This window comes from Emydura macquarii, unplaced genomic scaffold (assembly GCF_026122565.2).
Source record: "Emydura macquarii macquarii isolate MOO-44397 ecotype Brisbane River unplaced genomic scaffold, CSIRO-AGI_Emac_v2 contig_2199, whole genome shotgun sequence".
NCBI lineage: Eukaryota > Metazoa > Chordata > Testudines > Chelidae > Emydura > Emydura macquarii.
The window spans coordinates 681,729-706,649 of NW_027132336.1; the positions used below are offsets into that span (position 1 = coordinate 681,729).

General features: G+C 40.9%; 1 protein-coding gene across 2 annotated transcripts in view; it reads left to right on the plus strand.

Annotated features, from left to right (window-relative positions):
• The window catches only part of TRMT44 (tRNA methyltransferase 44 homolog), a 31,539-nt gene extending 15,660 nt beyond the window's left edge, over positions 1–15,879 (plus strand). For both annotated transcript variants that reach the window (XM_067558877.1, XM_067558878.1), the window contains exons 5-11: positions 3,471–3,578; positions 5,490–5,561; positions 9,178–9,284; positions 9,908–10,091; positions 10,783–11,191; positions 12,919–13,035; positions 15,264–15,879. In XM_067558877.1, coding sequence (XP_067414978.1) covers positions 3,471–3,578; positions 5,490–5,561; positions 9,178–9,284; positions 9,908–10,091; positions 10,783–11,191; positions 12,919–13,035; positions 15,264–15,496 — 1,230 coding nt within the window. In that variant the 3' untranslated portion in view covers positions 15,497–15,879. The remainder of the gene's footprint in view (positions 1–3,470; positions 3,579–5,489; positions 5,562–9,177; positions 9,285–9,907; positions 10,092–10,782; positions 11,192–12,918; positions 13,036–15,263) is intronic.
• Positions 15,880–24,921: the final 9,042 nt, after the last annotated feature.

The following is a 24,921-nucleotide window of genomic DNA, read 5'->3' on the forward strand; positions in this document are numbered from 1 at the left end:
TATGCGTTAGCCGTCTTGTTGGCTGGAATCCTTTCAGCCAGGACCCTTCTCCCAGTTCAAGTTCTGTTTCTTTTCTTTAGGTGATGTGGTTACGTGGATAGAGAGAGAGAGAGGAAAAATTTTGGGGCATCTGTTCCCCTTTCTTATAGTTCTCTTATTCCCTTTGAAAATCATCTCCAGCTGAGGAGACAAAGTGTGTAGGGATGGAACCTCCAGCTGTTCCTTTGCCACCATGTAAATGTCTCACTCACGCCCTTTTTCCTGCCAAAAGAAGGCTGCTTAACCAGGTGATAGTCTATTTTGATTTTGTTGACACCTGGCTGAGTTTGCCTTTTGTATTTGAGGAACTGGCTTGTACCTGCTTTTCTAAACTTGGAGCATGTCCCAGTAATGTCATACAGTAGAATCTTATAACTTCACATACAGTGTGGCCAAACATATTTTACCAGTGAATTATGAGTTTTCAAATGATACCTCACAAGGCTTACTTTGTACAAAATGTATTGTAGTCTTGTAAAAGGGTGAACATAAGGGTAAAGACTGTCACAGCTACTCATTAACTTTATTAAGCAATATTTCTATCCATCCTGCTTGCAGAATTTTAAAATATCAGCATTATGGTGTACACTACTGAGCCATTTGTAAATAGCTTAAAGAGATGTTTAAAAAAGGGTATTGTCAACCTTTCTCTCTTCTCACAGACTTTGGCTTTCCACTGCAACCAAAAGGGAAACCCTTTTGTTCTGGGGTCACATTGAGTTGACATGCTGTCTAGGCACGTGCCCAAACAAGTATCCACTCTGTGTGTGTTGTGAAAGGGATTGGTCCATATGGATGGGGCTGGATCTGTGTAGGAGATGATTGGCACCTCACAGGAACTTGCTGCAGTGCCATCATGCTTAACATCATGATCTGTAAAGCAGAAAATGTAAACACAAGCTGGTGTTCCGATGGAATTGCACCAAAATAACAACTTGTGAAAGGGAATGAAGTGAATATCCATGAAACTAACAAATTAGCAGCAATCAAAGGCACAGACATCAATGCTATATTCAAAGGGTTCCTGTTATTTTTGTTTGTTCTAAGCAAACATAATCCTACTCAGTTGATTGATGTGCCTTTTGTAACATCTGATTGAGAGGCTGTCTATCTGGTCATTAGAGCCATAGAATAGGGCCCTATAACAAATCCATGTCCTGCATACAACAAACAATTATCAGATGAATTGCCTATGCAGCTGCATAGTGTCATGATCCTTTGAGTCAATCAATTCAGGCCTCTTCCACTTGAGATAAAAGGGTTATCACTAGTAGTAGTAGGTCGCATACTGTTGTCCATCAAGGAGGGAGTGGCATCACATGCAGATACACAAAGCCAGTGCATTACACAGAATCTTAAGACTGTAATTTCCAGCTCAACCACAGTGTGACTGCCTGTAAAACTGGTATTAATACTTACCTATTGATCCTCTCCTGCTTTACCCACTCAGCTCCTATGTGTGCCTGTGTTTTGCAAGCTTATCTCATGTTAATGCTCCCTCGAGGTCTGATCCTGGGTTCTGGTGAGTGCTCTTAACTTCCATTGGCTTACCTGTGAATATGGAGGGTGCTCAGAACTTCATAGAATGTACTGGGCGCTTTGCAGGATCATGACCTTTCTGTCTTTCTTCCATGACAATCATCATGCCTTTTTTCTGATCTTCCCCCTGTGGCTGGAATAGCCTCCCTCGCCTTGTTTGCCACATCACCTTGCTTTCTTTCTTCAACGCTCACTTCACTCTCCCGATCTGTCACTCTTGTAACCCTTGTCCTCCTTGCACCACTTTTGTTTATCATCCCTAGTCGTGTTATATCTCATTTAGATAGTTAAGCTCATTGCGTCAGGGCCTGTCACTACTACATTAGCCCCAAAAGAAACATCCATCCTTAAGGCATTAGGGAAATAATAAGTTATTTATGTTTATAAATTGCTGAGATCATCCAGTGGCAGGTGCTCTCTAAGTAAAGTCCCATGTGCTTATGGCAAATAAAGACCTACATTATGTGACAAGGCCAGTTCTGACTTACATGGCCGAGCTGCACTGAGTATCCTGCAGCAGTGTTAGTAAACTAGGAATTCATTCGAACATCGTTCACTGATGTTATTAAATAATTCTAGAAATGCCCCTGCTGAATGAAAATAATATACAACCAGCCCATATGATTTCTTTGCATTGTGGCAGAAGGATTCCACTTCTGTGAGGCTCAGGAGCTGCACAGCAGACTGCATGTTGGTTAGCGGTGTGCGGTTGTATGAGGGATAGGTGGAGTAAAAGTGCCGTTTATGTCACGGGAAGTAGGCAGAGGCTGAGAGGAGAAAATGGTTCCCATCGTGTCTCCTAAGCTGTGCAGGAGCTTCACCCCATTGCAAGCGCCTCATGGCAACCACTTCCCTCAGCTTCACAGCTTCTAAGATGCGCAGAGTTCCCCTGTCAAGACATTGCTCCATTGAAGGCAACATGGTCCCGGTGGTAAGGCACTGTTTGGGAAGCAGGAGGATAACTGGATTCTACCCCCAGCGCTGCTATGTGACTGACCAGGTTATTTTGTCTGCTTGTACCTCAGTCTGCACACCCATAAAAAGTAGCATCTTAGAAATCTCTGGGTAAAAGCAGTAAAGTAAGGTCCAAGTACTAATACTATCATTCAGACTTTTCTGCCCCCTGCCTATGGGGAAAATTGATTAGTGGGGCAGATTGCTTCTGAATCACAAATGACCTACTTTCACTACCTCCCGTTGTGAGTTTTAAAGGGCAGCAGGAAAGACACACAAAAATATACTCTTGTGGAAAAGGGAAGCAAAATGATAGCTGCGTTAGCTGAGGGGTAGAAAGATGGCCATTTTTGTTCATTTATGTGGCACAAACCAAGATTTTTGGCCACCTGTTGTGTGATCCTACAACTGTGTTATTTCTGTCTAAAGTATTTACATGGGCCCCATTACCAGAGTATCTGAGTGTCTCACACTCTTTAATGTATTTATGCTCACAACAGCACTGTGAGGTAAGCTAGTGCTGTTATCCCCATTTTACAGATGGGGGAACTGAGGCACAAAGAGACTAAGTGACTTGTCCAAGGTCACAAAGGAAGTCGGTGGCAGAGCAGGGCATTAAATCCCAATCTCCTTAGTCCCAGGTTAGTGCCTTAATCACTTAAACCATTCTTCCTTTCCATCACTCCATGTGAACATTAACTTTTATTGTTAGTTTATGCAACCTGTCATTTTAACTTTTTACTTGAAAATGTATTCGGTGCGCCCACTTGCAAACCGTTGTTCATGTGAGTCCTTACTCACAGGAGAGGATCCACTGAAGTCAGTCCATATCTCTACTCGTGTGAATAAGAGTTTCTGGAATGGGCCACAAATATTTTAATCCTTGAGAAAATGCTCTGAGCGATTTAACATTTGTTTTAATTTTTGTCTTTGCTTAGATCCTTTGGGAAGAGGAGAGAGCAGTAAAAAGGTTGTCTAAGAAACAGTCTTTTGTAGACCTAGGATGCGGAAATGGTCTGCTGGTTCATATTCTGAGCAACGAAGGGGTAAAAATAATCACTTTTTGAACAAAAGTGCAGGTGTTCATTATTCTGCTTCTCTTTTCCTTTATCTAGCACGCTGGTAGCTGGAATGCACTTCATTAATGTCACTAAAGCAAGGTTTTGAATTTGTGTAATTATGCGGGGGAAAAATAACTGATTAGAAGCTTTTTGTTAGTAGAAGTGGTTCTTCATGAAATGAACTTGTTTCCTGCTCAAGTCTAATGTAGAGGAAAAGAAACAAAATGTCATTATGCAGCCTAATCATGCTATGGGCATTGCCAGAGGGGGAATAACTCTTAAAATCAACAAAAAGTGAAGGATCCTGAAATGAAATCTTTCTTATAATCTGTTATGTGCTAATCTATCAAAGACACAGTGGGCTGGGGCTTTAAAATGGGGTTTGTTTGCCTGCGTCAAAAAATGAAACCAGTTAATACAGTATGGACTAAACATATCGTAGGCTGTACCATATGGCACAGTCTGTGGATTTAGTTGCTGCCTGTACTGCCTTTTTGAATTCGGGGGAACATTTACAAATTGAGAGCACTCCACACGAAGTTGATCCTTGGAAAGAAAATTCACTAGCCCTGATCTGTTGCAGGATTTATCCATTAACAGTAGTGATTAAGCTGATTTCCTGGGCAGCTGACTTTGTTACCCTGCAATTTAACCTAGCAGAAAATATATAACTTGCTGACATTTTCTGGTAGCTAAAAGATTAAATGAGCCAGAGAACCCATGCTTGGGATTTAATTTTGCTACAAAAAAACCCAAAAAACAAACAAACAACCAAAAAAGAGTCCTGTAGCACTTTAAAGACTAACATATTTCTGCAGGCATAAGCTTTCGTGGGCTGCAACCCACTTCGTCAGATGCATAAAATAGAAATCAGACAGGAGGTATATATATACATCCACAGGTAAGAAAAAATAATGGGGAGGGTAGTAATTTATATCTCTGAAGAAGGAAGGTTGTATTGAAGCCAAAGTCCATTCTGCAAAACTACAAGATATTTTTCCATAGTATGGCAAATAGTCATGTAATTGTGAAAAAGACCAACAGTATACGGTGCTTGTGTGCCTGGAACATAACAAAACATAGATCCTTGAGGCTGATTTTATCAGAAATGTTTGATGCAGACAAAAATAAGAATAAAAAAAAGGAATTATATGTGATACAACACAGTTCCATGAATTTCAGAGTCTGTCTGTTTCATCTCAGAACATTTTCTTCATCATTTTAAAGAAATATTTGAAAAGGAAGTTAATGGTCATAAACAAAATGTATAGGGCTTTAGGTGTTCCTTGAAAAATGCTTTTTAAATTTCATGGAAATGTTTATTTCATCTGTCCGGTGTAACATAGGACTCTCAGACTGAAAGTCAAGTCGGTAATTTGTTCCTTGTTTCTTAACTAAGTGTGCAGCCATAGCACCTTATGGTGAGATCCTGTAAGATACATTTTAAGCTAGCTTGGGCAGAGTCAGTACTTGGATGGCAATCCTCTATTGAACAGTTTTGTGCTGTAGGAAGTGGTGTTTGGGAATGATTCAAAGGGTGAGTTAGAGATGAGATGGATAACCAAGGTTCTGACTATTTATGCTCAGACAGAGAACCGTGGCATTTTCCAAACAGGAGTCAACCATCGTGTCCAGGTCCAATTCCAAACTGGGTAATTAAATTCTGACTACCTACATTTCCCCTGCTCTTTCCATTTGATATGATATTCAGTTTCTATCCCCACCTGTTGCACAGTGATGCTGTGTTTCACAGAGGTAGCTGATTTCAGTATGGATTAAGTTATCCCTATATTTAGTTTGTATATTGATTTGGGAAGTTTGTATGAAGTTTTGGGATGAAAGACATGCTTATAAATGTAAGATATTCTTAACCAATTATTTATCCAAATATTTCAGTACCCGGGGAGGGGAATTGATGTCAGAAGAAGGAAAATATGGGACATGTATGGACCACAAACACATTTAGAGGTATTGTAAAAATGTCAGTCATACAGTAACTTTATTTTTATTTATTCATCATTCATTGTTTCAGATTATTTAATTTAGCATTAATACAGGTTTAACACACGAGTCCTCTTTTCTCAGCTGCAGTGTGATGGTTCAGCATAGTCATGTATGTAGGTTAGGATGGCCGTTTCACATTGTATCTGTGTATGCTCAATTTCCCCCCCTCTCGTCCCCGTTTTCAGTTGAGAAAACCAGCAATGGTTAACCTTCCCCACTCCCCCACCACACACACAAAATAATACAGTCTTTGATCCTGAGAGATCAAAGCTTATATAGTGGTGGTGCGGCAACACCACGTAAGTGCTCAAAAACATTTGGCTTATTCTTGAGAAGTTCATAATAGAATCGCTCTGAAAACTATTCTGCCCACAATCCTCTTGCAGTGCTGTGTGCCATTTTGGAGCAGCATTGTTGTTCAGTCTTAAAAGGAACAGTCACCTGCTATGGTTATTTTGTAATAAGCCATCACAATAATAGCCTGCAGCAAACTGGACAGGAAAATGGATCTGAAAGAGGGATTATCTTTTAAATTCCACATTAGCATTTTGATGAGAACAGAAACAACTAGAACACAGGAACATTCACTTTCAATCCAACTGTGCATAGTCTTGTGTGTACCAAATCTTCACGTTGATTGATAGTTGCCTTTTTTCTTGGGTTCTTCCTTTTCTTTTCTCTAGACTCCTGAAATTGACTTTTCCCTGTTCCCACTCTCTCAAAAGTATTCTAAGATTTCCAAGATTCAGTTACTTTAAAAGAAATTCCCTGTGTGATTGTGTTCTAGTTGAGTCTATTGATTAATGTATGTCAGTAGAGCTCAATATGACTTTTCCCCACATAGTTTAAAAACCCCCAGGAATTTCAGTGTCATGGAGGTGTGAAGGGTTGATGATGATAGCTTCAATCAGGCCAGCAGAGTTTGTACAAGGCCTGGTCTACACTAAACTGTTTTGTTGACCAAAGTCAGCTTTTTTTCTTTAACAAAACAGTGCTGTTGTACACACTGCAAGCACCACCCCTGACAAATTTGCCCTGTTTTTTTCACAAAATAAAACCACCTCGATGAGAGGTGTAGGGCCTATGTTGGCTTAGTTAGGGCAACACAGTGTCAATGTACACACTGCCTCCCTTACATCTGCAGTGGGGTGTCATTCTTGTCAATTTCACTGAAGCAGTGAAAGCCCTCCTGAGAGCTGAACAGCTGGTCTCCATTCTCAGCTGCAAGTGGGGCAAGAAGCCTGGGTGCCTGGATCCTGCTCTGAGCTGCAAGCAGGGTGGGAAGCCCAGGCCTTTCTCTACCCACTCCTGGCAGGAAGCCAAGGCAGCCTTGTCAGTTTTATGGCTCCGTGAAATTGACAAGGCTGCCAGCTCCTGGAAGGGAGTGGGCGTGGGGGACCCCAGCTGGACCCACTCCCCAGGGGTGCGAAGCCTCAGGCAGCTTCCCTCTGGGAACAGGGAGGGGGCAAGCTCTGGGCAGCTTTCCCCAGCTCCTGGTGGGGAATGGGAAGGGGAGAAGCCCAGGGCTGGCTCCTAGCAGAGAATGGGGAGTTGGAGGGAGAGGGGGTGGTGGCAGCCCACTGGGAGCCCAGGAGGCTGTGGGGCTCCTGGCAAGGAGCTGAGAGCCAGGTTTCTCAGCTCCCCACACTGCCCCTCTGAGGTCGGTGGAAGTGCTTCTGGTGAGGACGCACTTCACCGACCCGAGGAGGGTTGTGTGGACATCAGCCACCACAGTAATTACTGCGGAGGCTGTAAGTCGACCTATGTTAGGTCGACTTATTTTTCTAGTGTACACAAGGCCCAAGTCATTGAAGCTCAAGGTGCTAATTTATTACATGCAACTCTACTAATTCATCTCAGTGCTGGCATACACCATCCCTGTTCTTCTGGTCCCAGTCCTCAAGTACAGAGATCGCCAGTTGTATCAAGCTGTTTAGTGGCTCTCAAGTGTGCACAAATAGAGACTGAATGTGATTATCCCAGTTGTTGTTACATGCAGTCCAGAGCCAAAATTTAAGCCAAGGATTTGGGAAATAAAAGTCTAGGGCACCAAGCCAATCTTACTTCGCTCCCAGATACTGTGTCTAGTAGTCACTGCTGAACTAATTAATCATCTTCTGGTCTCTCCTGTTATATATTAATTCATGTAGGCCCTGCCCCATGGAAGTAATTGGAAGTTTTGCCCATTCACTTATTTGGGCTCAAGATCAGAAACGTATGTGTGTGTGTAATGGGTGTACATACATGCATGCACGCTGTATGTAAAATGGAGACATTGATAGTGACTCCAGAGTTAAGGTTGTATAGAGATTTTAATTTAAAGTGGATTAAAATCTTTCTATGTTCAGTTTCCAACTTTTCAGAGGACTGTTAATTTTTCAATGGAAATTTTGAGAAAAAAATATATTAACTTTTATGAGGAAACATTTTGAAATGCCTCCTTTTTAAAATTTAGCTCTCTTCCTCACTATTCTTTGGGTTCCTCTGGCTAAATAGCCACAAATTCCAATTTTCTCTCTCAGACGCATGCTGATAGCATCTTGGGGCACTGGCCATTCTCGAACTTTTAGATTAATCCAATAACAGTTCTTCCTCTTGTTCAAGAGACCTGCTTTTGGAGTGACCCAGAGATTAGTTGTGCATTATCTGTGGCATTAGTAGGGGCAGAGGGGTAGGCTTCAGGTGCTGATACCTCAGCACAGACACACTGACTGAGGGCCCCCACAGCCCAGCCCTCCGTAATTAAAGCCCACCATTAAAATCCTTTTCCCCAGCACCCACATACATCCTAGCAATCCCCTGACTTGGTGTGCGCCAGGCAGCAACTCCTTGTTAAATTGAAGGGCAAATAATAGTGGCTGTATAGAGGGGTGTGAGATGATGTGAGGGTGATATCATAGATTATAGGAGGGTGAGTGGTCATGAGGGGACAGAGGAGACGAAGGGGTATTGAAGGGAAAAATGGGATTTCATTTGTGAGGGACCTGGGGTGGAGAAGCAGACCAGAGAAGCTGAATTCTGATGAATCACCTTCAATTGATGCTGCACAAATGTATGGAGACACTGTCCTGTCCCAAAGAGTTTAGGATCTTAGGCTTGATTCCTGCTATTGAAGTCAGTGGGGCTGTCTGTGGACACAGGAATCTGCCCAAGCAGACACAGTTTCAAGATTGTAATCTAAAAGAACAAGAGGCACAAGAAAAATGGTGGGGGAAGGATACAAATATATGTCATTTTATATTTATATTTACATGTGATTTTATTTTTATTATTATTATTATTTTATTTTATTAATAAAATAATAATTATAGCCTCCTCTGACTGTCAGTCTAGCTTTACATCCAACTTGTTTATGTATTTCTACTACTGCCTTATTTATGCTTTGCATCAATAAGAAATCCTTGCATGGCAAAAGTATTTGCTTTCAGTTCGGATCACAAATATTGGTCATTCACGTTCACTGCTGCTGTTCCCCTCAGATCTATTTTAGGGTTTAGAGTTTATACTGCTGCCCATCACTGTATCGTATACAGTAATTCTAAAAAAATTGGCAATGATATGTTCTTGGGGTTTTTTTTAGGAACGTGCAATCAGACCAGATGACAGTTATCTCTTTCCAGATGTTGACTGGCTAATAGGAAACCATTCAGATGAACTAACACCATGGATACCTGTAATTGCAGCTAGGTATGGAAAAAAGTTTCTAAGCTCTATTATATGCATGCCTTGTGATATTTTCATACTTTTGCTTCCAGTGTTCATGAAACAATGTGGTGGTCTGTGATCTCATTGCAGGACTGTGTGGGGTTGGTGTTTAATGGTGATTGCTATTGCACAAAACACTTATCTCTGTAGGTATCCCTTTAGGGAGCATGAGAGTAGGGTTCCTGTGTAGAAGTATCTCTCCATCACAGAAAGCTGTAATACCATGGCATCACCCCAGTTTTGTGACAGAAGAAATTAACTAGATTTTATCCTTACTGTCAGATATAGTACTTACTACCTTGAACTGTCCCACTCACGACATCCGGCAGCAAGAGTTTGCAGGACTTGGTCCTTTGGTATTAAATTAAATTGGGATGATAAATCTCTAGAGCAAACAATCAAAGTAACCCATGACTGTTTCACTCATAGGAGCACTGAAGGAGGAACACATTTATACTACTTGATGTAGAAGCTCTGTCACTCCATTAAAATGATTGTTTATTGCTTGTATTTGAAGGAGTATTGATTGTGTTTCATACAGTCACTTAATAAAATTGGCCTTCTATAACTATTATTCAGTAGCCAATAATCCTTCTTGCTTGCAGGTCTTCCTATTCTTGTTGTTACTTCGTACTGCCTTGTTGCTTCTTTGATTTCCACGGAAAATATAACCGGAGGCAAAGCCAGAAGACGCAGTACAGAGAATATCTTGATTTTGTTACACAAGTAGGATTCGTATGTGGCTTCAGTGTGGAAGAAGATTGCCTTAGAATTCCTTCAACAAAAAGGGTAATTTTGGATGACGCTTTATAATGTTGCTAGCTATCTGTAACCCCTGTATTTTTGTTTATTATGCTGGTATTGGAAAGATAGGCCACAACAGATTAGTACATAATTGCAGACAATATTTTCCATACAAAGGCTAAAATTATTCATCTGTCTCCTGCATGGCCTGTCATGTCTCACTTAGGATCACAAAAAGGGACCTAAAGGAAGCAAAAGGGGCTGTATCATTTCATAGTATTACATAATCATATGCATGTTTGTGGAATGAAAATCTTATTATATATCTGCTTTTCCCATAAAGTGTCCTATTGTCTTTGTTTGTCCCATATCATTTAGATTGTTTGTCCCTTTCTGTATACCATAACATTCACAGTATAAGATCTTTAAAGTTGGAGCCCATTTTTTGGTCCTGTAAATAGTCCCTACCCAAAAGGGACTGTCTTTTTGTTCTGTTCAGCACCTGGCACAGGTGATACATCCTGATACATGACTGGGGCTCCTGTGTGCTGCCACAATACAAATAATAAATACATTCTGTACTGTCATTGAATGTGAAGTTCAAAGGGACTGCTCCTATGCTTAAAATCAAACACATGTATACAAGTTTTTAGGATGGGGGCCTTCTGTTTGTAACGCATCATGAAAACCTTTTGTGCAGTATAAATAGTCATTTATTTATTTTTTGCTAACGTAGGTATGCCTCATTGGGAAGTCCAGAACATATCCACCTATGCAAGAGGATCGAATTGATAAAAAGAGGACAGAATATATCAACAACCGTCAGTCCTGCACTGGGGTCACACCAGACAAAATAGTTGGATCTAGTCAGCGTGACAATGACCATGTTGTAAACCATATCATTGACCAAGCAGCAGGGTCAGAGTGTGCTGAAAATGAGACAAAGACAGATGGTAGTGGCAGGATCTGGTTATCTGGATTTCAACCCAGAGAAAAAGTCGAACAAGTCAGGAACTGTGCTGCTCTCCCTCGGGATTTTGTAGATGTTGTGGTTTTGACTGTGGCAAGCTTACTATTAAATGCAACCCAAGAGAAACCATGTGATCATAAACTTGATGTACATTTGAACACCTGGAACCAAGGAGGTAAGATTATTCTTAACGTGTAACATACATTGCATACAACAGTGCTTGCTATTAAAATGTAGTTTTGCCACTGCCAATACATAGCATTAAGGTACTATTCATACAGCAAATATACAGAATATTCTTGAGTCCTTTTAGTGTACTAATTACAGGGATTATTGCAGTAATGTTAATTAGTTGCAAAATCATTTGTAAAAATTTCTCTGCTAATCTCCTTCGATGCCATACCATTTAGATTTTTTTAATCTCTATTCACATCCTATTTTTAAAAAATATTTGCTAGATTAAATACTGGTTGAGAGCCTGTACTTTTATTTTTTTTAAATTAATTCAGTTTACATTTTATGGTCGACAATTTTAGGCTACTTTTTGAAAGCCTGTCTACAAATACTTATATCTATTTCTTGATTTTAGCAAGGCTTTTGACAGAGTCCCACATGACAGTCTCATGTCACACTAGGGAAATGTGGTTGAGATGAAATTACTATAAGATGGGTGCAGAACTGGTTGAAAGACTGTACTTAAAGAGTAGTTATCAATGGTTCGCTGTCAAACTGGGGGATGTATCTGGTGGGGTCCCATAGGATTTGTCCTGGGTCTGGTAGTATTGAATATTTTAATCAATGATTTGGATAATGGAGTGGAGAGTATGCTTATAAAATTTGTGGATGACACCAAGCTAGGAGGGGTTGCTAGCATTTGGGAGGATAGGATTAGAATTCAAAATGACCTTGACAAATTGGTGAATTGGTCTGAAATTAACAAGATGCAATTCGGTAAAGACAAGTACAAAGTACTACACTTAAGAAGGAAAAATCAAATGCACAACTACAAAATGGGGAAAACCTGGCTGGCTAGGTGGTAGTACTTCTTAAAAGGATCAGCTAACTCTTGCTGGCTCAGCATCACAGGCTGTTATGCAGATGATAGTGATCAATTGTTCTTCACTTCCACTGGAGGTTGGACAAGAAGTAATGGGCATAATCTGTAGCAAGGGAGATTTAGGTTAGATATTAGAAAGGTTTCCTGACTATAAGGATAGTTAAGTCCTGGAATAGGCTTCCAAGGGAGGTTGTGGAATTCCCATCACTGCAAGTTTTTAAGAACAGGTTGGACAAACACCAGTTTCACTTGGTCTGCCTCATTGCAGCGCTCTAGTCTTGATTTCCACTCGAGGTCCCTTCCAGCCCTACTTCTATGGTTCTATGAAGTGGCTACAGTTCTCAATTTGTTACATGAAGTTGAATGTTTAGCTCCTGAATGGGGGAGAGGAATAGAAGGGTGCTGGCTATTACCCTAAAAATGTAATTACACTAAAAAAGATGATTTTCACTATTACTTTATCTTCCTCTCCTCATTTATTTGTTGTCTTTCGTCATATGCTAAGATTGGAAGCTCTTTGGGAGCTGACTTTTATTACCTGTGTATATAGTGCCTAGTACAGTAGAGTCTGTAGGAGCTGCTGCAATACAAAACTGAGGAATATGAAAGTGTGGGGATTCACGTCACTTATGGAAATTCACACTATGAACTCTGGAAAACCACCAGCAAAACATTCTCTGCCATTCTACAGATAAACTGTACAAAATATCTCCTAAAATACCCTGCAGCTTCCTCTAACTGCACTGCTGGGCTACAATACTGAAGTGTATAGATTCTGCTTGTAATTATGGTGGTCTGGTGAACTGACGTTCCTTTTTTAATGGGTATATTGTTGTTTGCTGCAGAAAGTCTTTCCTTGAGGGAAGTAGCAGAACATTTAGACAAAGAGACTTTAAAGAGGTTAAAGAACGAATATGGAGGACTACAGACGTTGCTCAAGAACAATCATCAGGTGTTTGAAGGTAAAGAATAGAGAGAATTTCATTGATCATCTCTTCCGTTTATATTTTTCTGACTTGGCTTACAAATAATGGAAAGGTTACTGCAGTAGCTCCTCTAAATACTGAATACACCTCCATGATGAGCAGAGTTTTCCTTATATTTACCCCTATTGTATTTCCTAAGATGTCATCTGTAGAGCTTTCCTTTGAAGGGTATGGGCAGAACGAGATTGGTGCCTTGCTAATCAACCAGCTGGTAGTGCACGAATCGTGCATCTGGCATGCTTCCCTGTGCAGACCATGCTACTCTTCGACTAGATTGGAGAAAACTTTTTTTTTCCCTACAGTGGTCACCGTGTTGAAGGAAGTCAAGTGCAGGGTAAGAAAGTCTACAAGAGCCTTTCATTAAGACTTAGTCTGCCTTTAACAAGCACTACAGAGAAAAATGCCAGCACAAAAGATAACTGGTCTTGACAAGAGCCTCTAATTATGTGAGGCTTGACAGATTTATGCAGGCTGCTGTAGTCTGGCAGAACAGGAAGCTAACAGCAAAATATATTTTTTTAATGTTCTCTTGATTTTCTTCGGTTTTCTTTTTGCTGCTGTCAGTGTAGGATTTTTGCAGCATTGATGCCTAGCAGCTGAATAATATTACTCAAAACCAGCCCTTTCTAAAGCTGGTGCATAGGTTTGTATAAAGTTGGAGAGTTTTATAAAGAATTTTCAGTTCATGGGTCTGTTAGTCCTATGTTAGATAGTTAGTCTGTTAGTTAGCAGAAATATGGCAGTTGTCTGACCCATGACCATTGTCCAGTGTGTCACCAGGCACCAATGGAGTAGCTGGTAGCTTGCCAGAAAATGTGTATCTTACTTGCTTTGGTGCACCATTCTCACAGCTGAAGATTCTTATTTACAGATCGGAGAATGAATATCCTGTTTTTTATTACCAATTAATTTTTAAAAGGTGGAATAATGCAGTGTCAAAAGAAAGAGGAAAAAGTGCAGGATTGCAATACGTAGTGTTTAGCTCCTGGCAAAAAGACGGTTAAGCCAAAGAAAAATGTTTAGGGTAAAGCATTAATAAAGAGGATTACTTGTGAATACCAGGTTTCTCTATAATACTTATAATCACTATCTGCACTTATTGCCCCTTTTTATTTGGGGATCTCAAAGCACTTTAGAAACCCTACTTTAATTAGACCTTGTGATACCCGAGTGAGGTGGATACCTGACATTACTTTGCAGCTAGGAGGTTGAACTGGGGCACAGAAATGTAAATGATGCTAAGCCTGTAAAGCAATAGATTAGTATGTTTGCATTCCTTTGTTCTGATGTTGATTAATATTAATTTTATTTATTTAAATATCTTTCACATTGTCTGTGCACACATACACCTGCATATGCTTTTGTATGATTTATGTTAAAAAAAAAAAAATCAAAATTAAATTTCAAAAGATGTTAAATGACTTCCCTGAAGTCCCACAGGGAGGTGGGGGTAGAACTAACTCTTCATTTCTAGTTTTCTCCTTTATTCCACAGACCACAAAATTCCTTCTCTATAAAAGCCCTGATCCAAAACCCAGTGAAGTCAACTGGAGTCTTTCCACTGATGACAGTGGATTTTGAATCAGACCCCAAAAGGTTAACCCATATGTTTGAAAATTGCCCTTTCCCTAAAAATAAACAAAATTATTTTCCTTTTATAGATATGTGCCAAGTGTTCAAAGCCAGGAGTTTTCATTACATGGCTATCTCCATCTTTTGTTTGTATTGGGCTTTCCCAACATTTAATGCCCTTTAAAGAGACAGAAATGTTACTTTCCAGTAGCTGCAGCTCTTTGAGGGTACCTCTATATTCCTACACAGAGGCTTTTTACTATTTATATAGTTATTTATTTGCTATGCCCCTTACTTTAGATCTTAATTCTAACCACTATCCTATCTACAAACAGGTCAGCACAGCACAGACTTCATAAGGTCCCTAAAACTGTCCTATATAACAATAAAATCCCTTATAAATGGGAACATATAGAGGGTCCAAAGAAGATTTAATATACACTCTCAATTTCTTATGCATTTGTTTCTACTCCTATGCAAATACCTACACAGTGCACATTGGTTTTTCATGAATAAACCATTTGTAGTACACATTTGTGTTCACAGAGTATTTATACTCTGCCAATGTAGTTCCCATGACCCCTAGTAATGGTTTGTGTACTTCCTTTTTTTTTTTTTTTAAATAACCTCAGTTCTAAATGGAAGAGTTCAGATTCGTGACTGGAGAGAAGAGAGACCATCAAAGCGAACCAAGCCAGAAGTAAAACGAAGATTTTCTGCTGAAGCTTTTAAAACACGTCTCTGTTGGTTTTTCATTCATCATCCTGATGGCTGTTCTCTGACTTCTGAATCCTGCCCATATGCTCATGGGATTGAGGAGTTGAGGCAATCTCAGATTATGAAAAAGAAAAAGCACGCACAGTAATAAAGTTCTGCTGGTTACTCTGGTTAAACAGCACAGATAAATGGATTTCTGATTTATTTAATGGACTTCAGAATGCATGAAGACTGTATATGATTGTCTATCTCTTATTTATATGTACATTGTATTTATCCAGTTTCTTATAAATCCCTCTCTAATTTTAACTGATTTTTTTCTTTTTTAGGGATTTTATGGACAATTTTGAAAATGTTGAAATCCACATGAAAATGTCCATGATTTGTTTTTTTATTTTATCTTGTTTTATTTTAGCTAACATCCTGAAAGTATAGGATTTTATGTTTTAAAAACAGTTGGGGTCTGACTGCTTGCTGATTTTCAGTATATTTTGTTCCAACAGAAAAGTAAAACCAGCTTTTAAAATCTCAGCACAGTCTTCAAGATCTTTGGTTGATTGTCTGTACAGTGATGTATCAGCAGCCTCACCCAGTCAGCCATTTTGTTTAACAGTCTTTGCTTGAGGCTGTCTTTCTGATACGATGCCTGAGTGTCTTTTGGCTCATAAATAGTTCACCCCATTACAATCTATGATAACCACTGCGGGTTTTGCTTTTAGAGCAGTGATTCCCAACCCTTTTGAGTGAAAGCCCCACTAATTAAGACTAGGTAAAACACGCACCCCACTACACCTACCCGCCCCCTCACTGGCCATAAACACATATAATGATAATAATAACACTAAATTACATAAATAAATAAATTAAATAGTAAATTACTCTTACCTGAGTAAGAAGCTAAGCTTTTCCTGGCGCAGCCATCACTGCATGTCCATTGTGGCCCTGCCTCTTCCCGATGGAGGGTAATAGAGGCAGCGGGTGCTGGCCTCCAGTGTCTGACTGGTTGCCCATCTGGCTTGGGGTTTGGAAAGGCTGTTCCTTCACTCCAGCCAGCACAGAGCCTGGGGGGCTAAATGACCTTAATATTACTGAAGCCTCATGGACCCCCTGTAATCTTTGGCACACCCCCCCCCCAGGGGGTCCCGCACCCCAGGTTAGGAACTATTGTTTTAAAGTGTAAAATGGGAGCTCTTTGTGCTGTGTTGGGGAATCAATATGGAGGACTCCAAAGTGTTTGTTTTGAGACTCTCTAAGACTAGTCGTTGCTGGCCTTCATTGTCCAGAGAAGATTAATTAAAATTGATGGATTCTGCACAAAGTCTGCATAATTATAACCTTTCTCAGAGTGACAGGACTCACGGTTGTCATACAACGACTTGTCTTGTCATCCTCCAACTGGTTAAGCTCCTCCCTGGTGGACGGTTTCATTTTCTTTATAGGGCAAGAGTCTTCTGTAATAATTGGTGCAATCTATTGTTAAGTGATCTTAGAGTTCACTGTCCAGTCTCCAGGACAATGAGCCGTTTCAGTCCTGGCCCGATAGCATTGTACCATCCAGAGTGTGCTGGGACACAGACCTCTTACGTTGTGGAACCAGTTGTGAGGATGCTCACTGTGACAGGATTTTGTATGTAACTCCACTGGTCGTTGGAGCTGCAGCATGATGCAGTGGCTTGAGACTGAAGAGAAGTAGTACGTAGCCAGATGAGCCACGCTGACGATGAAAGCAGTGACGTAAACAGAGACAGAATCCTGGAGTGAGAGCGAGCAAGTGTGACGGGTGGAAAGGGGAATGGAAGGCACAGCAAAAGTGAGTGCTGGCAGCCGTGCAGAGGACGTGAGAGTTTGAGAAAGACACGTACGGTGAGGATGGAAGAGAGAATGGAGGAGGAACGCAGGAAGTGACAATTTTTTTTGCAAAAGTGCTCTGAAACCACCCCCAGCTTTGCTTTAATAATCATGGTCCGTTTTATACAAAGAAGCAAGGCCGCAAGGACTGATTCCTCTGCCTCCATGGGAGAGACGATTTGGCTTCAAGTAACTTTTCATTTGCTAACTTCTGTTTCCAGGGAATGTGGGTATCACTGACCTTTCCCCCAGTCTCTCTGCTCTGTGACTTATGCTACAATGTGCACCTTGTCCTTTTTATACTAATGTTTAGCCTGGACTACATACATGCAGAACAAAAAGGAAATAGTCAAGTCATGTGCTTGAGCTCCCCAACCAGCACTTCTACCTCACACTGAGGGTAGGGTTTGTTGGAGAGGGGAGTCCTCTAAAACAGTGCTGATATTGCAAGAAAATCCATAGGGGGTTGAATGGAAATGATTAAGGATACGATTCTGTCATGGATTCAATGACTTTCTGGGACTTTTCATGACCTCCGTGACATTTTCTGGGGCACGGCTGGAGCAGCTGTCAGCCTGGGGTTGCCAGAGCAGCGGCTGCCCCGGATCACCGACCAGCTGATCAGAGGCCAGCCTTGGGCCACCGACCAAGAGCAGATTGGGGGCCAGCCTCAACTGTTGTTCCCCCCATCTCTGCACCCTCCTTCCTGTTATGTTTAGTAAAGTCACAGACAGATCACGGGCTCTGTGAATTTTTTTTTATTGCCCTTGACCTGTCTGTCCGTGACTTTTACTAAAAATAACAGTGACAAAATCTTAACCTTAATGATGCAAAGAGTAGCTATACCTGATGTGACCCCTCCCACTCAATCATGCCCCTCAAAGGCTCTGCTTCAGGAAAGGAATTAACTTTGTACTTACCTTTAAGCATGTGCATAAATACGCAGATCCCTAAAATATGGAATTCATGCATAGGGCCTTGTTTAGGGTGAGAGAGGAAGGTTAGGATGCCAATTTTCTGCTCTTTTATTTGGTCTCCAGCAAAATGGGGAGAGGATGCTGAAGCCCCATCAACACGCTGAGGGTATAAATATATACTTGACTAGACCAGTCTGAGCTATTTTTAGCTGAGCCCTTTCTCCATCTATTGTAGATTTTTCTTATAATTAGTGTGCCATACAGAATGAATTCCTCTATATAAGTCTGTTTTCTGCTGTCCCCCACGTACCAATCCAGAGACCTGTGTCATCAATAATGCATGATTGCTTTCCCCCTTCCTGCTTGGCGTCTCCGGGGGAGGTGACAAAACCGGTCAGCAAATCTCATTCAATTAAAGAAACTTCCCCATTGACTTGAAAAGGGTTGAGAGAAACATTCTTCCCTCTCATGCTCTTTCATCAAAATGTTAGCCTTCATAAATAATTGCTGGATGTAGATGTGGGGTTAGATCAGGAGGACAGTTACTTTATCTCGCCTGTCACTTTGTCCACGGTCCACTCTCTCCGAATGGCATTTATACAACACACAACTTCAGCAACAAGTTAAGAGGCTGCTCAGCAAGGAGTAATCTCACTTCTAAGGATTAAAGGCAGCTGAAAAAATGAAGTGATACAAAACCACAAAGCCCCATTAACTGATTTGATATTTTCCCTTGTACTTCCTGGTTTTCTAGTATCATCCCTTGCTTCGATAACGTGACCTTATTTGACTTTAATCATTACAGATGAAAAAAATTTAAAAATAGAGTTGCACCTCCCCCTTCCAGTGCATGATGATGAACGTCTTGACAGATTTGTAGCAATAGAAAAGTACTAGATGACTTCTCCTGTTCACAGACATGCTATGGTTGGAAGATGCCTGATAAATAGTTTCTATTTTATCTATTTGTTTTACAAATATGCATATAAAGTTGCTACTCCAGGTATAAATATTGTGTTAAACTGGGTGCCAGAGCTTTCTCTTTTAGGACTCAATTTTGACTTCACTGGGTTGAACCCAGCTTTGGATCAGGCCCATAAACCGGAGAAAAGCAATAAGTGGCTGTCTATAGGTATCCTCTGAGCAGCCTACTTAACGAGATGTTTCAAATCAATGAAAGTTGTCATTTTGAAGACCTGTGTTTATGGTATCACTGTCAGCCAATCATTACTGTATAATATGGCACATTATTAGATAGCCGAGATTTAGAGGCTGTGCTTCCAGGAATGATTACAGCTAATTTGGTAGCAACCACTGGCTTCAAGGTAGGTTGAATAATGAAAAACGTCACTCTATCAGAATGTAGTTTGGACCTAATCTCACCTCCTTTCCTCCCCACCCTCCTCTCCACCGCCATCTCCCTCCCAAGCCAAAAATCTAACAACTAGGTTTAAGTCCAGATCATAAGTGATCTTTGAACCATGATTGTGTGGGCTAAATAAATCTATCATTAAAATGTTAACAGTGGATGATTAACATTTCTAACAAAGACATTATAACAAAGTATTTCACAATCAACAGAAATTCAGGATAAAAAGAAATCTATGTCAAAGCAGGCATATATAGCAAATTGTGTCCCACCCCTATGGTAAGTAATGGGTTATTGGCACATATGACTACCTAGCTTCCCAAAGAACCTGATCCAGACAAAGTCGGACATGTGCCTCCTGTACCAGGCAATGGTTCCTTATATGTTGTTGTTGGTAATTTACTGTAAACATTACTTAAGATACTTTTATACAAAAGTTTGTGAATGCCTCAAAAACATAATTCTGTTGCCATCAAAAGCTGCACATTTCATGATCACCTACATATGTTATTCTAGTGTTCGGGAACTGGGTAGTACTTTTAAAATAATTTGTGAACTCTCTAATGGTACTCATTGTGGTCCGTGTTTTAGAAACTAGCCAAAGCAGCAGTGTGTATACGTAATTAGACTTTGTATGTTGTGAACAATTTTAGTGAACACTGTTATAGAATGATAAAATCACACGACAGGAAGGGACCTCAAGAGGTCATCTAGTCTAGTCCCCTGCACCTATGGCAGGACCAAGCATTATCTAGACCATTCCTGTTAATTGTTTATCTAACCTGCTCTTTTAAAAATCTCCAGTGATGGAGATTCCACAACCTACCTCGGCAATTTATTCCAGTGCCTAACTGCCCTGACATTTAGGAATTTTTTCATAATGTCCAACCTAAACTGTCCTTCCTGCAATTTAAACCCATTGCTTCTTGTCCCAGTCTCAGAAGTTAAGGAGAACATTTTTTCTCCCTCCTCCTTGTAATAGCGTTCTATGTACTTGAAAACTGTTATCATGTTCCCCCTCCTCCTATTCTCCAGACTAAACAAACTCAATTTTTTCAATATTCCCGCATAGATCATGTTTTCTAGACCTTTAATCATTGTTGCCTTACTCTGGGCTTTTTCCAATTTGTCCACATCTTTCCTGAAACGTGGTGCCCAGGAATGGCTTTCCTTCTCACTTTATTTAGCTAGTTTTAATCTCGTTTTGTGCCTTGGCCTTTCTAATTTTGTCCTTCCATACTTGTGTTGTTTGTTTATATTTATCCTTTGTAATTTGACCTAGTTTCCACATTTTTGTAGAGCTCTTTTTTGAGCGTCAGATCATGAAGATCTCCTTTTTAAGCAAGGTCTCTTGCCATACTTCCCATCTTTCCTATGCTGTAAGATAGTTTGCTTTTGTGCTCTTACTAATGTCTCTTTGAAAAACTGCCAACTCTCTTGAACTGCATTTCCCCTTAGACTTGCTTCCCATGGGATTTTACCTAGCAACTCCCTGAGTTTGCTAAAATCTGCCTTCTTGAAATTCATTATCTTTATTGTGCTGTTTTCATTCTACCATTCCTTAGAATCATAAACTATCATTTCATAATCACTTTCACACAAGATGCCTTCCACTTTCAAATTCTTAATCAGTTCCTCCCTATATGTCAAAATCAAATCTAGAATAGCCTCTCCCCAAGTAGCTTTCTCCACCTTCTGAAATAAAAAAATGACTCCAATACATTCCAAGAATTTGTTAGATTATCTATGTCCTGCCGTGTTGTTTTCCCAAGAGATGTCTGGGTAGTTGAAGTCTCCCATCATCACCAACTCCTGTGCTTTGGATGATTTTGTTAGTTGTTTAAAAAGAGCCTCATCCACCTCTTCTTCCTGGGTAAGTGGTCTGTAGTAGACCCCTCCCATGACATCACCCTATTTTTTTACTCCTTTTATTCTTACCCAGAGACTTTCAACAAGTCTGTCTCCTATTTCTCTCTCAACCTCTGTCCAAATTTATACGTCTTTGATATATAAGGCAACACGTCTCCCTCTTTTCCTGCCTGTCCTTCCTGAGCAAGCTGTACCCTTCTATACCAATATTCCAGTCATGCGTATTATCCTACCATGTCTCTGTGATGCCAACTATGTCATAGTGGTGTTTATTAACTAGCATTTCAAGTTCTTCCCCCTACTTCTCACATTTGTATAAAGACACCTCAGATACTGATTTGATTTCCCCCTATGTTCTCTTATCTCTCCCTTATCCCTGATATAACGATCCATGCTCCCTCCAAATTCTGACCCTTCTCCCAGGTCTCCATGTTTTTGACTTACCTGTGGGCTTTTGTCACCTGCCCCGTTGAACCTAGTTTAAAGTCCTCCTCACTAAGTTAGCTAGTCTGAATCCAAATATGCTCTTCCCCTTCCTTGATAGGTGGACTCCATCTCTACTTGGCAGTCCTTCTTCCTTGAACAGCATCCCATGGTCAAGGAAACTGAAGCCTTCCTGGCAACCCCTCGTATTCAGGCATTCACCTCCCGAGTGCATCTGGCTCTGTCTGGGCCTCTACTCTTGACTGGAAGGATCAAAGAGAACACCACATGCGCCCCCCCCAACTCCTTCACCCTTACTCCCAGAGCCCTGTAGTCATTTTTCATCTGCTCAGGGTCATACTTCACAGTATCATTAGTGCCTAAAACATGGATGATGAGCATGGTCCTCAACAATCCCTCTGTAATGTCTTGGATACAGGCACCTGGCAGGCACCATACTACCTGGGAGGCCATGTCAGGCTGACAGATGGGTGCCCCTCAGAAGAGAGTCACCAACCATCACTACCCTACATTTCCTCCTGGGAGTGGTGGCTGTGATCCTCCCAGCCTTGAGGGTACCTGGCTTCTCCTCTTCCATCTTTGAGGGTGATTATTCATTGTTCAGTGCCAGGGAAGCACAATGGTTTTTCATCACTATGGTGGGTGGGTTAGGGGTAGGGGTGGAACACTGCCTGCTGCCAGAAGTAACCAGCTGACCGTGTTCTCTCTGTGACAGAGCCACATCCTTCTCCCCCAATAGGCATGACAGCAGTTCTCTCTAGCTGGATAGCTTCCTCAGCCTTGGACGTCTCCATATGAATACTCTCAATTAATTCCTCATGGGCATGGATGCTCTTCAGCCTTGCCACCTCCTCTTGTAGCTCTCCCATCCTTCATACTGGACCATTTCCCCCTGCCTGGCTTTCTGAGAGTGGGAAATGCAAACCACAGTCTCTCAAATTTACACCAGGAGCTGGGAGCATGGTCTGGTTTTCTACCTGAGTGCAGGAGACAGGCGCAGTGTTGGCACTGGCAATGTGGCCCTTCCTAACCATAGCGATTATATTCTGACTCCCTCTCAAACTCCCTTGTTTTGCGGTCCTCTGTTTTCTAGCTCCCGTTGGTCGCTTAGCCTCTGGCTTTTGAGGCCTTCTCTCCTAGGTCATCCCTACCCTCTCATTAATCAGACAGGGATAAGGTGATCGGAAGTCTGAATTGAGGCTGATTGAGATGATCCAGGCTGATCCAGGGAACAAAGGCTCAAACAGTCCCTAAACACACAATCCCAACTGGCCCTGTAACTTTAAATAACCTGAAAGAAAAACATAAACAGCCAAACAAACTCAGTTATCCCAAGATTAGTACTCCTGCCTTGTTTGTTTAGCAGGGGGATTTCCTCCTCCCCCTCTCAAACTCCTCTGTTTGCAATCCCTTGGTCGCTCAGTCTCTGGCTTTAAAGGTCTTCTCTCCTAGCTTATTTGGACACTTCTATGCTTGTGTGATTGCTTAATATGATGATTATTGTATTAAGAGCAAAATATACCATGGCTATAGTGTTCAGTTACCATCTTCCCATAACCATCACTTTATTTCTAACTGAGTTCTAGAAATAAGCTACAGGATGAAAGATGGTAGATAATGGCAGCCCTCATCCCCTCAAGTTTTATTCTAATTGGTTTCAACAGTTTTAAATAGATGAGGCCCCGTTTCAGATTTTTTTTTAAAGTGTGTAGCAGTAGTTTAAAAACGTCCTTTATGGGGCGACAGGATGCGTGGTGCCAATTGTTCAGGAATTACTGGATCCAGGATGTCTCCATTGTAGTTACTTAATGGCTCCAACAATCAGCTTTGCAATCATCTCAGTGTGTGCTGTAGGGCTGACTCGTGGTCTGCTGTAACTGGCACACTTTTTAAGCAAACTCTCATCCAGCTGTCACTGAATATCGCTGCCTAACAACTAATTAGATACTCGTTATTTAAAAAAAAAAACAAAAAAAGGTAGACAACTAGAATTTTGAGGATTCATATAGGTGCATTTCTGTCTTAACTGAAAACCTTTCTAATTGCTAACTTGTATCTCCTGAAGCATGTACAGAAAGCCACCACTCTAACCCCAAGAACAGTTGTGAGGTGACAGCCTGACTGCATCCACACTGTAAGCTTCAAAATGTTGTTATTCAATGAGCAAACATGGATCTGGGTGGGGAAGTTTGCTTGCTCTTTTTCCAGGGGCCAAACGTCAACTGTTCACGGGGTTCTAAAGTTGTTTATTATTTAACACACAAAAATATGCCTCCAATCTTATGAACTTGTGACCTACTCCATAACAGTGTGTTTATCTTACTAAAACTAGGAGACACAGACTGACACCAATAGCAGCAGTCTGAGAATTCCCCTTATTGCCAACACTGGGCAGGATCATTTTGATTCTGAGCTTTGATTTTTAAGTATAGTTTAATATGTTGTCTCTTGCCAGGACCTTAGATTGTTAAATAACTACCTTGTTTTGAACATCCTAAATCTTAAAATGAACATACAAGTTTTTAGCATAATTTCATTACACTCTGAACCTCCAGCAGAATAGTCTGGCCCACTCTCCATTCCAAAACGTGTTGTATTTACATTAAAGAAGTGTCACATTGTTTTCAGCAAGATCACTTTTCTGTTTTATGAAATACTTTATACATCAAATATATGCATTCTTGCTCTCAATGTCCTTTTGTCGAGATCTCTTGGGACCGATCCTGATCTCATTCACACTGGTGTAAATCTGGAGTAACTGACCACAAAGGTCAATACAATTACAGCGGTTTGAGAGAAGAAACATTTATCCCTTTCTCCAAAGAGCCGTTTTCATGTTGATGCTGTGCTGTTCTCCAGTCCGACCGGCAGGTGGCACAAGCTAAGAAGATACTGTTATGAGCTTCCCCACCCTCATTAGCTGGGCTGTAGGTGAATATGGTTTGAGAGAGGGCTGGGGTTGGGGTAGCTGACTGCTTCGGGGGAGCAGGCACAGTTCTGGCTGCATTAACGTTTGTTGGATTTTTAGGCAATGTGGTCCCTAGTCATTCTTTCAGCTACCCCTGATGGCATAATATTTTGTATCTAGAAAAATCTATTCTAGCACTTGTAGATTTCTAACCCCCC